The sequence below is a fragment of the Salvia splendens genome, chromosome 4, assembly GCF_004379255.2.
Source record: "Salvia splendens isolate huo1 chromosome 4, SspV2, whole genome shotgun sequence".
Lineage (NCBI taxonomy): Eukaryota > Viridiplantae > Streptophyta > Magnoliopsida > Lamiales > Lamiaceae > Salvia > Salvia splendens.
The window spans coordinates 38,483,433-38,496,396 of record NC_056035.1 but is presented as its reverse complement, the minus strand read 5'-3'; the positions used below and the strand labels follow the sequence as shown (position 1 = coordinate 38,496,396).

The 12,964-nt window shown below is 34.2% G+C and overlaps 1 protein-coding gene across 1 annotated transcript; it reads left to right on the top strand.

Annotated features, from left to right (window-relative positions):
- Nucleotides 1-7,290: 7,290 nt before the first annotated feature.
- On the top strand, nucleotides 7,291-12,690 carry LOC121799915 (pyrophosphate-energized vacuolar membrane proton pump-like). The gene is made up of 8 exons (XM_042199430.1): nucleotides 7,291-7,659; nucleotides 9,427-10,001; nucleotides 10,085-10,464; nucleotides 10,674-10,760; nucleotides 10,847-11,177; nucleotides 11,638-12,048; nucleotides 12,133-12,192; nucleotides 12,289-12,690. Exons 1-8 carry the CDS (start codon nucleotides 7,416-7,418, stop codon nucleotides 12,493-12,495), a joined length of 2,295 nt encoding a protein of 764 aa, XP_042055364.1. The 5' UTR covers nucleotides 7,291-7,415; the 3' UTR covers nucleotides 12,496-12,690.
- The last annotated feature ends 274 nt before the right edge of the window (nucleotides 12,691-12,964 follow it).

Here is a 12,964-nt window from a genome sequence, read left to right as displayed (position 1 = left end):
TGTTGGAACAAATATGGAAGCTGCACCCGGAGTCCATTATCCAAGAACTCTCTATCCCACCACTCACCACATTCATGATCTGGGGTGGATCTGTGTCTTCTGCAAGATCAGCCTGATTTTGGGTAGCCTTCTCTTCGTTTTGCTTCCTTTTCCACGAGTAGCAATCCCTTTTGAGATGCCCAGGTTTCTTGCAGTAATGACAGCTTCGCTTCTCCTCATTTTGCTTCTGATACTTAGGCTTTTGATTCTGATTGAATTTCTTTTTCTTGCCTTTGAAAGCCTTTACATTCAAGGCTTGACTGCCACTTCCTTCATTTGTCGTCGAAGAGTTCTTTTCCAGCTCCTTTGATCGAAGAGCACACTGAACTTCTTCATATGTGATGCCAGATTCTGCATTCCGGCCAAACAGCATTGCATCTTTAAGATGCTGGAATGTTTTGGGAAGAGCATTCAAGAGCAAGATGGCCTTGTCTTCATTCTTCATGGGGCCATCTACATTCTCCAAATCATCCAGATTCTTGCTGAAATCATCAATCTGCTCTGCGAAGGGTCGGTCTTCAAGAATCTTGTATGAAAAGAGGCGCTGCTTCATGTATAGGCGATTAGCAAGCGACTTGGTCATGTACAGCGCTTCGAGCTTCGTCCATACCCCATGCGCTGTGGTTTCCTTCGCAACCTCGCGCAACACCTTGTCCGTGAGATTGAGAATAATGGCGCTATGGGCTTTCTTGGCAATCTCAGCCTTCTTCCTCACGCTCTTCTCATCGAGATCTTCTTTTTCTTTCCCCTTCGGATCAATTGGCTCGATTGCTTCATCGAGCCCTTGCTGGATCAACAGAGCCTTCATCTTGATCTGCCACAGACCAAAGTCATTCTTCCCCGAGAATTTCTCCGCTTCGAACCTCGTCGTCGCCATCGATATCAACTCCGATTGCGTTTCCCACAGACGGCGCCACTTGTTATGAAAGTATGCAAAAGTTCGATGATGACAACCATGCGAAAAAGAAAGAACACTAGAGTTTTACGTGGTTCGATCGTAAGATCTACGTCCACGGCCAAAGGCAATATGATTCAGTATATTGAGAAATATGCAGAGATTTACAATCACTCAAGAACTCTCTCCAAGAACTCAACACCTCTAATCTAATTCTAAACCAAGAACTAATCAAGTGATAGTTTGGAGACTCTTTTCTTGAATATCGAAGTAGCTGATTAACTATTTCAGATGCAGCCTTCGTCTGCTTTATATCAGTCCCTTCATCCTCCAACGGCTCTCTTGAGATGTTAGTTATCAAATCAGTTATAACTGTTCCAACGGCTACTTCCCGTTTCTTGGTTTGCATCAACATGCCGAAGTGCTGCATGATGCCGAAGTGCTGCATGATGCCGAAGTGCTGCATGATGCCGAAGTGCTGCATGATGCCGAGCTCAATGAAATGCTGAGCTCAATAAACCGCCGAGCTCAATAAAACACCGAGCTCACCGAGCTCAATAAAACGCCGTGCTCAATAATATGCCGAGCTCAATAATATCTTGAACGAGCTCAACCTCTAACAAATCTACAGCTGTTGAGAATGACATTGATTTTTAGCTTGCTGCATCCAACGGTGATTGTGAGATTATACTCCAACAGCTCCTTCGAAATTTATAATTTTAATTATGTTTCATCAGTAGTTTAATTTTTGGTAATGCATAATCGAACAATGTGACCAATGTGTGATTATTTTACGATTATAGGGTATTGTGTATAGACACATTATACGTGAATAAATTGATTGTAGGTATTTACTTTTTCATATCAAAGTTATAGTTATTTAATTACCATCTACTAGATTAATCTACTCGTAATGGATTTCGGCGTCCATTACTGTCACATTGAATTATTTTGTGGTTGCTATTGAATATTTTAATTCAAGTTAATTCATCATCACTTGACATTACTTATATGATATATCCCTCACTTAAATAAAAAAAATTCAACATAAACATAAGTTGCTGTTTAATGAAATGGCATGACCTCATATTTAAAATCCACAATATATTGGCTGAACTAAATGGAGCATATAAATTTCCCTAAAATAATTAACCCAATAATAAATTTCAAATCACCAAATTCTTAAAATTTTTAATTTGCGATATTCTAAACCAAATATTCCCAATTTATATAGAAACATGCATTTGTTAACAACCTACACGTTTTCAAGCAGATCTATTAATTAAAATCCAGCCTAAAGCTGATGATAAATGTTCTTCTCTCGTGATTGTTTGTTAAGTATAAGATATTCTCTGTTACTATTTACACGTTTTTAGATCGACCTAACAATTAAAAATTAAAATCTAGCTTAAAGTTATTGTGTTGCTGTCTCTTTCTCGTGGTTAGTTATTACTACCTACATATTTTCGAAAGAATCTATTAATTAAAGTCTAGCTTAGTGTTGTTGCGTTATTGTATTTTTCTCGTGATTGGTTGTTGGTTGTTATAGAATAAGATACTATTATGGAATGTGATTTTCTATTATTATGTTAATTATATTGTTGTCTATATACTTTTTCTGTTAGTTGTATTTTGTTTGATTGTTATTTTGTAACTGATTTTCATGCTATTCTTACTTTGTATTGTGAATTCTCTGCTGGTTTGTTTTAGCTTGAGTATTTTCTAACACATAAAAAATAGTCTAGAGCAGAGTAAAATCGTATTTATCAAATTTGTTATTCATTTAATTTTATTGTTATTTTAATATACTCATAATAATATGAAAATTTATTAGCTAACAAGCCTAATATAGATGGAAAATGTGCAATTTGCCGATATTATATTGTTCTAAAATCCATAATAAAATAAACAAACTCGATCTACGCTATTAATTTATTACACAAAAATTATATGTACATGTTAACTAGTTATAGCGTATTATGTATAGAACTATTTTGGATTGACCAATAACAAAATAAAGAATAAATAGTTATTGTATAATTATAAAGTGCATGATAATAATACCAATTGTAAAATAAAGAAAAAAGTTACAAACAGTTGTAATGTATTAAAGCATGTAACAACAATAAGATTAAAAGGGTGGAGAGTTAAAAGATTTGAAAATCAAACCGATTGCGGAATAATTTAAAGTAAAAGTAGCTGTTGATTTATTTGCCAATTACCGGCCGATTAATTTCATTGAAATATAAAATAGCTGCGGTTTAAATTCCATACCATTGTTTGTGGAAAAGGGATTTGACACTTTTTAAGCATATATTCGTCGCTATTCTAATAATTAGGAAACATATTACCATCGCACGCGGACACATGTCCGAATTAAGAATCGATATTATTGATATTTGATTAAGTATGGTAGCTATTTCCATGAAAACAATTATTGTATTTTTGAAAATTAAAAGTAAACGTGTTTTACCAGTTAAGTTGCATTTCGCCATTAATAATATGAGTAATTATATCGCTAAAAATTCAATTTGTGGAATCTTTCAAACATACTTTGTGGATTGAAGATCATGTAAATGTTACCTGTTAGATAGATAATCGATTGCATATTAGTTTAATATTGTTTGTATTTGGTCAAATCGGCACAAATTTATTTATTTTTTCTTCTTGTTCATTAGTGTGGTACGAGTTTGCATCAAAACTTACCCTCAAGTCGAGACCACATCAAGAAGTTCTCATATTCATCAAACTTAACATTATGATAGTCGAAGGCATATTAGTTTAATACTGTCTGTTTTGGTTACTCACAAAGTCACGGGATATCTTCTAGTTCTTTGATGTGGTATGAGTTTGCATCCAATAAATTTACGCTCAAGCCGAGACTACATCAAAAATTTCTCAGATTCAATATAGGGTCATTATTGGTCTAACCATAACTTTGGTCATCTTGGACCCGACATCGAAACTAGGTCATTCTGGACCTAGCTCAAATTTGGGCTATAATACCGCTTATTATAATCACCCATGGTATATTAGTTTAATGTTGTTTGTTTTGGACTAATTTGACGCAGAGGTGTGATCAAGAAGATGTAAACTCTATAACTAACCTCACTAATTCATCAATACCTAATATTCATGATTGAAGTATAGATTATTGGTGATTTAAGACATGAGATCAGGCAAGGACGTTAACTAGCAAACAGAAAAGGGGAGGCACTGCTTTATTATTGTTTCCTATTTTGATTGTAGAATAGTATAAGATTACACAACTATTCCTAGACACTCATTTTTAGTGAAGAAAGGATGATGATTTTACAAAGATACTCTACGCATTAAGGTGAACTAAGAATAAAAAGGTGCTAGATTCTATTTTTAGGTTCTAGAAGGTGCAATGAAATGAATGTGTTTCAAAAAAATGACTTAAATATTATGAATTAAAACTTTATTGGTATTTTATAATATGGTATGGGAGCATACCGAATAAGTGTAGTAATATAAAGTAGCTTTGCCTTTTTTTTCTTTTTCTTTAATTCTGTTTACTAGCAATTGCATGAAAACATGGATTTTATTACTTTAAGTAAAAGGCTAGTTCTATTAAAAATAGAGGGAGCAAAAATTCAACAAGTCAGTCGTCAATGATGTGCCATAAAAGAACAATAAACAACAACGAAGACACAAAATTCATTACAAATTCTAAGCAGACTGAGAAGAACATTTGGTAACGTCATAAACCCTAACGCAGGAAATGAAGTAAAATGATAACAAACACAATAGCCCCTAGCAATCCAATCCAAGCCAAGCCAAGCCAAGGTAAGATTCACACCTCCCAAAAGCGTAGAGTGAGATGAAAATATACATGAAGTTGCGTTCACCAAGCTATATTGCCCGCACTCATATGCAAAGAAAGTCGATGCAGTAAGTTATCCTATCATCGATCTTGTAGAATTTTTCTTAAATTTATGGCAATTAGTTACGTTTTTAAGGAATTTACACCATTTCATAAGTTGAAATCTAAACTCAGAGTGATGCTAAATAGCAATATTGATATTCTTTAATAAAATTATTAATAAAAATTATAATTTTTTATTATATTTTGTAAATAATTTTAAAACTATTTATAAATTATTAAAATATCAAGTAACTTAGCCTTTGTCTCTAAATAATTTTGATGGAAATACTGAATGAAAATAAATCAATAGCCATAATTTCTACTCCGTATTTAGAATTTATGGAAGAAGATAAGTGTGTATAAATATTTGAATACTGTATTAATTACTAATTTTATTAATTTATTAATACTATTGTTATGGATATTTATTGAAATAACCTTGTTAGTTTCGGCATCATTTAGCCACTCCAAAAGAAAATTCCACTCCAAATAAATTGAGTCGACAAAATTAATTTAAAATTAATTTATGAATAACCTTATCAAAACGACAAAACCCAAGCCATATTTTTTGTGGGTTTTCATTACTTCCTATCCATATGCGTTCCTATCCATATGCGTGTAACATTAGCGATTTATTCACTTTTAACTTCCCCTATGTCCATACTTTATCATTATCATGCTTTCTCAGTTATAATATTCAATAAATCATACTCTATGTATATGTTTTTCATTCAATAAAATCAAATTAATTACATACGGAAAACGAATTTTAAAAATAATACTAACATAAAAAATTTAAGGTGATAAAAATGACGGAGGTGTGCACATAAATGTTTTTAAAATTAACTTTTTTTTTCAAAATGTAAGAAACAAACAATGAAACAACTGTGAAATTTTAAAAAAAAACAGGAGAGAAGGAAAAATAAAAATGAAAAAAGAAAAATAAATGTGAAAAAATGTATCCGGTGAATTCACTTGCATATCTGTAAAGCTATACAAAAATTAATACTATTACCAGATGTATGTGATGAAAGACTTACTTACATTTTGCGGTATTTTTACAATACTTCCAAATAATTTTGTTATTTTTCATTTTTTGTATGTTAAAGTGGTTTGAGGTATTTTTATAATACTTCCAGATTTTTTTTGTCATTTTTCATTATTTTCTTAAGAGGAATTTTAGACACTTTAACTTTATTTATTTTTTAATCTCTATTTCCTTTTTCTCATTGGAAATATTCATATGTGTTTGTTCATGGTTATTAGGCAGAATTACACGATTATATTTCAGGTTACTATGATTTTTGTTCAAAGTCAAGACAAAAACACTATATTCAACAAAAATAAGTTAAGCTAATCAAATTAGATTATTCATTCAAACAATAATATTATCGTAAAAATAAATGTGTATTGCCAGTGCCACAATTAAAATCAGATGGCAAAAATTGGGGTAATTACATGTTTCATACAAAATGTTTCGCATTTGTTTCAATTTAGTACAAAAAGTATTAAGTTTACGAATTTCGTACATAAAGTTTACCTAGTGTTTCAAAACTATACATCCGTCAATTTCCTACTAACACCGTTAATTCCAATTACATCATACATACAAAAAGTTTCACCAATGTTTCACATTTGTACAAAAAGTTTTAAATTATACATTAATTATTTCAAATAATATTACTTTTATTACTAAAAAAATGAAAAATACATAGAAAAAACAAATCACCACTCTTTTCCATCAAATTAGCGAATTGCATTTTATTGTTCGATGCTTTCTAATGTAACAATGGAGAATAAAACCAAAATAATATTGACTCTTTTTCATAAAAGTTAAATACTTATTGATGGTTCGAATCTAAATTTACCATTTTGTGAAGATGAAATATGGACTTATTTTATATATGTTCTATAAAGAATACAATAAAAAAGTAGAATATTGAGAGACAAACTTTTTTAAACCACGAGCAATTGTTAGAAGAAATGATATTGACTGTTATTTTTTTTGGAGTGATTAATTGTATTAAACCTCTAATTATTATTCCTATTATGTTGATAAGTTGGACAAATTACAAAACTAACTAACCATGTTTAAAATATTTAACGAAATGTATTAACTTAAAACACTAATGATATGATTCATATAAAATTAAAACATTTTGTACTAATTTGAAACATTTGTGAAACATTTTGTATGTATGATGTAAGTAGAATTAACGGTGTTAGTTAATTTAAAATACTAGGTAAACCTTTTGTATGAAATACATAAACTTAATACTTTTTGTACTAAATTGAAACAAATGTGAAATATTTTGTATGAAACATGTAATTATCCCACAAAAATTTGATTGATTCCCTAATATCACCAATAATATTTCATTAATTTTAGATGAATATATATTTTTTACAATATTATCTTAGAATGATATTAGTAAATAATTAAAGCAATCTAATAGGCCAAACTAGCAGCCAAAGTCCCTCCAAATCTCACCCTCTATCTTCTATTCCCTCGCTCATAAATTACTCTCTCTCTTCTCTCCTCTTCTCACACTCTTCTTCTCCAACAGATTTACCTCCCCTTTCCTCGCAGAGATGGTTGAGTCCACTCTCCTTCCAGATCTCGCCACTCAGGTCCTCATACCTCTCTGCGCCATAGTCGGCATCGCCTTCGCCCTCGTTCAATGGCTCCTAGTCTCCAAGGTCAAGGTCTCCACCGACAAATCCCACTCCGACTCCAAAAACGGCTTCGCCGAGCCCCTCATCGAGGAGGAGGACGGCGTCTCCGAGCACGCCGTTGTCCAGAAGTGCGCCGAAATCCAAGCCGCCATCTCTGAAGGTCCTCAATTTTACCATTTCTCTCAACTTTTATTCGCTACTGTGTGTTTTGTTCAATTGGACCTCAGATCTTTCACCTTCGCTATTTTAATTTTCGAGGATTGAAGTTTCGCTTATTTCTTAATTCTGATTTTGTTTCCTGTATTCAAGGAGGAGATATTTTGCGCTAGATTGCGTTAATTTCTACCTTATCTTAGGATTCTATTTTTGCGATTAAAAAAATCAGCTCTGATTTTTCATTCCGGTCGGTGTTGGTAATATTTGATTGATTAAAAAATTGGCGTTGGCGTGAGATGTGGGATCTCATAAAGACCTCTTTTTCTCGCCCATATTTATTTTCAATTGTGACTGTTTACTCAACCGATTTATTTATTGACACGTGTAACGTAGTCTTCGGAATTTAGTAGTTGGTCCGTTTAATTATGTATTCACTATAGTTGAATTACATACTTTTCTGGTTGGTGTGGACTGTATTATAAGCTATTAGTAAATACATCACATGGGGGGGGGGGGTATACTTTTTTGTAGCATCTAATTGGTTCCATTATGAAAAAGAGTGACATTATGTTTTTGTTTGTGGTTTCATCTACATTTTCCTTAATCATTGCGTGGCCTCCCTATCTGTATAATGATTGTGTATATGAGTGGAGGCATGAGTGCAACCGTGAAATTGGTAGGATCGAGTTTTGTGCTTGACTATCTTGATGGTGTTGGTGGGTCAAATATGGAACCGTGATAGAAATGAAAGGCGCTTTCTTGCACTATTTTGCACCAAATTAATTTTGATACGTGTAATACTTTTCTACAAGTATTTGGAAATTCTTTCTTTAAAATAGGAAAATTAAATTATATCGGTATTGATTCCTCGGTCCACATTTTTGCAATTGAGATTTTAACTTGTAAATAAAATCAGCTTAAAGTTTTATATTTCCCTCTTGAAAGACTATTTTTTTTTTCAATTCATTAATGTGTATTATATTATTTCATTTCCCCCATTAAAATTACTTAATTTCACCCATTAAAGTTTTTATTTCCCTTTGAAATTAATAAAATTCACTTTTATGTAGTTATGAATTTATTTGAGATAGCCTATCTTCTAAAATATCCTGTTGTATTTGTATAACAACATTTGTTGATTTTTATTTTTTAAAATTATTTTGTATGAAATTTTATTCCACCCTTTTTTGTTTACACACAAAGTTGCATAAAATATGATTCCATTACTGAAAAGATAGAGCTTATATTGACCAAACAAATCAACAATTTATATGAAAATGACCTGACATTTGATCTTCTCTTAAAACAAATTATAGCATCTTCAAGAAAGTTTTGCACAATAAATTCAACAACTTATTAGCTTTAGAAGGAGAACTCATAGGCATGCTCTACACATTATACTATGCATCAGCATTGCTTCTAGTAATTTCTCTTTTTAAAGTATCAAGATGCAGTCTGGTTATAAAATTACTAAATATTATCTTTAAAGCATAAACTAATATAGAAATTTCCAATGTTTATACATTGTTCTTAATACCTTCAATGTGTTCAATGGGGGCAATAAGTTGGGTAACTAACTCATTATAAACTCTTGATCCTATTAGTTTCCATTTTTTGTTGTTCCTGAATCCTTAAAAGTTGAGCTGGGCGAAGATTGATGTTATTGCTAATTATGTTATTGGAGTCTGAATACTTAATTGTTCAGCATTCTAGAAGATTGCTGTCCTCATTTGGAGTGAGCTAATTCTGATGCATGGATGCTATTTCACAGGTGCAACATCGTTTCTATTTACCGAGTACCAGTATGTTGGTATCTTCATGGTTGCTTTTGCTATCTTGATATTCCTCTTCCTCGGCTCTGTGGAGGGATTCAGTACAGAGGCTAAAGCTTGCACCTTTGATGCCACCAAGTTATGCAAGCCTGCTCTTGCCTCAGCTATCTTTAGCACTGTAGCATTCCTTCTTGGTGCAATAACTTCTTTAATTTCGGGGTTCCTGGGGATGAAAATTGCCACCTATGCCAATGCAAGAACTACTTTAGAGGCTAGGAAAGGTGTGGGGAAAGCTTTCATTGTTGCTTTCAGATCAGGTGCAGTGATGGGTTTTCTTCTTGCCGCAAGTGGTCTACTGGTTTTGTTTATTGCAATCAACCTCTTCAAGCTGTACTTTGGTGATGACTGGGAAGGCCTATTTGAGGCTATAACTGGTTATGGACTTGGTGGTTCTTCAATGGCTTTATTTGGCAGAGTTGCTGGTGGAATTTACACCAAAGCTGCTGATGTAGGGGCAGATCTTGTGGGTAAGGTGGAAAGGAACATTCCTGAAGATGACCCTCGGAACCCTGCAGTAAGATGTCATTCGAATGAAATTTGTTAAATTATTTTATACAGTATTATTTTATTTTTTACTTATATTTTCAAAACATGCAGGTTATTGCAGACAATGTTGGTGACAATGTTGGGGATATTGCCGGTATGGGGTCCGATCTATTTGGCTCATATGCAGAATCTTCCTGTGCGGCACTTGTTGTTGCCTCCATCTCATCGTTCGGGATTAACCATGAGTTTACTGCCATGCTATACCCTCTGCTAGTCAGCTCTGTTGGAATTCTTGTTTGTTTGCTCACCACATTATTTGCAACTGATTTCTTTGAGGTCAAGGCTGTCAAAGAAATTGAGCCAGCACTCAAAAAGCAACTTATAATCTCCACAGCATTGATGACTCTTGGAGTAGGCTTGGTCAGCTGGATTGCCCTTCCTTCCTCTTTCACAATATTTGATTTTGGATCACAGAAAGATGTTAAGAGCTGGTAAATTAGATATCTGGTTTTCACTTATTATCATTTGAGATTGTTAATCTGAATCTTATGAGTTGAGTAAACACTACATTTTTTTCAGTTACTTTTCTTATAAAGATGGATGCCTACATATGTGTGTATATGTATATATAAATTTATGTCATTGTCTTGAGCATATTCCCTCAATTTTTTGAACCAGCGTGAAATTCATATGACTGCAGGCAATTATTCCTATGCGTCTGTGTTGGTTTATGGGCTGGCCTTATAATTGGTTTTGTCACAGAATACTATACCAGCAATGCTTACAGGTATCTATACAAAGTGATTTGTCTAGTTTTGGCAAAACTTTAGAATATAAGTATGATTTTGACTTCATTTTTCTCCTTATTTTCAGCCCAGTACAGGATGTTGCTGATTCATGCCGTACAGGAGCAGCTACCAATGTCATCTTTGGCCTTGCATTGGGATACAAATCTGTTATAATTCCAATTTTTGCCATAGCCATTAGCATTTTTGTCAGTTTTAGCTTTGCCGCTATGTATGGAATTGCAGTTGCTGCTCTTGGAATGCTGAGTACTATAGCTACTGGTCTGGCTATTGATGCTTATGGACCGATCAGTGACAATGCTGGAGGTATCGCTGAGATGGCAGGCATGAGCCACAAAGTCCGAGAGAGGACTGATGCCCTTGATGCTGCAGGAAACACCACGGCCGCTATCGGAAAGGTGATTACATTCCACTCTAAGTCTCAATGAAATGATTACTTTTTAAGTTTAACCACTCCCACATGCATATTTGATATATATTACAGTTTGCTTTTATTTTTTATTTTTTTATTTTTTATTTTTTATTTTTTATTTTTTGCAATATCATCTTTAATGGGCATGCGACAGATATGCAACTTTTGTGCCACTGTTTTTTGTTTCAATTATTCACGAGAACTGCAATATTTTATCGACTTAAACATGGTTTAGGACCCTTCTTGTAGGTAAGCTGTCTTTCCCTTTTTCTTTCCCCTCCCCAAAAGTGGTTAAACTGGCACAATATCTTTTGAGGTTAATAAATTTCTTTCCAACAATTTCCGGGCTTTGTTCAAGCTGGGGCCTTATTTGTTATCAACGCGCGGAGATCACTATATTGCTCTTATATATAACAGTGCGTTCTTGTGTATGCTTGTGTTTCCAGGGATTTGCCATCGGATCTGCTGCTCTTGTGTCTCTTGCCCTCTTTGGTGCATTTGTAAGCCGTGCCGCAATATCAACTGTAGATGTCCTAACTCCTAAAGTATTCATAGGATTGCTGGTTGGTGCTATGCTTCCGTACTGGTTCTCAGCCATGACAATGAAGAGTGTGGGCAGTGCAGCTCTGAAGATGGTTGAAGAAGTGCGCCGACAATTTAACACCATTCCTGGTATCATGGAGGGAACTGCTAAGCCTGACTATGCAACTTGTGTCAAGATCTCCACTGATGCATCTATCAAGGAGATGATCCCCCCTGGTGCTCTTGTCATGCTTACACCTCTTATCGTTGGCACTCTTTTTGGTGTTGAAACTCTCTCTGGAGTCCTTGCTGGATCCCTCGTCTCTGGTGTCCAAGTAATGCCACTAAACGTTCTTATAATATTCTATTCCAATGTTTATAAAATGCAAGACTAATTGTCTCCCATCTGCACAATGCAGATTGCCATCTCCGCATCCAACACAGGCGGAGCTTGGGACAACGCCAAGAAATACATCGAGGTATAACTCTGATGACTTCTTCCATTTCGATGCAATTAAATTTTCATGAACTAGTAAATTCGAATGATTCACTGACGATGATGTTGATGATGGCAGGCCGGTGTATCTGACCATGCACGCTCACTCGGTCCCAAGGGATCAGACGCGCACAAGGCAGCTGTGATCGGGGACACTGTGGGGGACCCGCTCAAGGATACATCCGGGCCATCGCTGAACATCCTGATCAAGCTGATGGCTGTGGAGTCGCTGGTGTTTGCCCCCTTCTTTGCTGCCCATGGTGGTTTGCTCTTCAAGCTTTTCTAAACTAAGCAGAGAGAGACATGGAAGAAGGCCTCTCCCCCCCATTTTGTAATCTCATGTTGAAACTATGATGATATAATAGTACTTATTTATTCTCTGCTTGGGGGCTCTGCTCTCTTCTGTTAGGAGATTTTTCCCATTAATCTTGTCATATCACCTCTACATATTCTTTCACTATTACTAAAGGACCTCTCTAAATGCTCTTTGGCCTATTCTGGATTTTAATTTTTGTTGCCAAGTTTTCCTCTTTTTTCATCCCAACTTGAAGTGCATATGCATTACAGTTGAGCAGGTGAGTTTCCAAAGCTGTTTTCTAACTACATGAAGGTTGGTTTTTTAGGACACCTCTTTTCCAACTAATAGGTTGACACTTTGGCTAATAAGTTGGGATTTTGAGTCTTTTATATTTGTGATACATTATGCATCGGTATAAGTATATTCCATATGACAAATACATAATAATCATATCCAT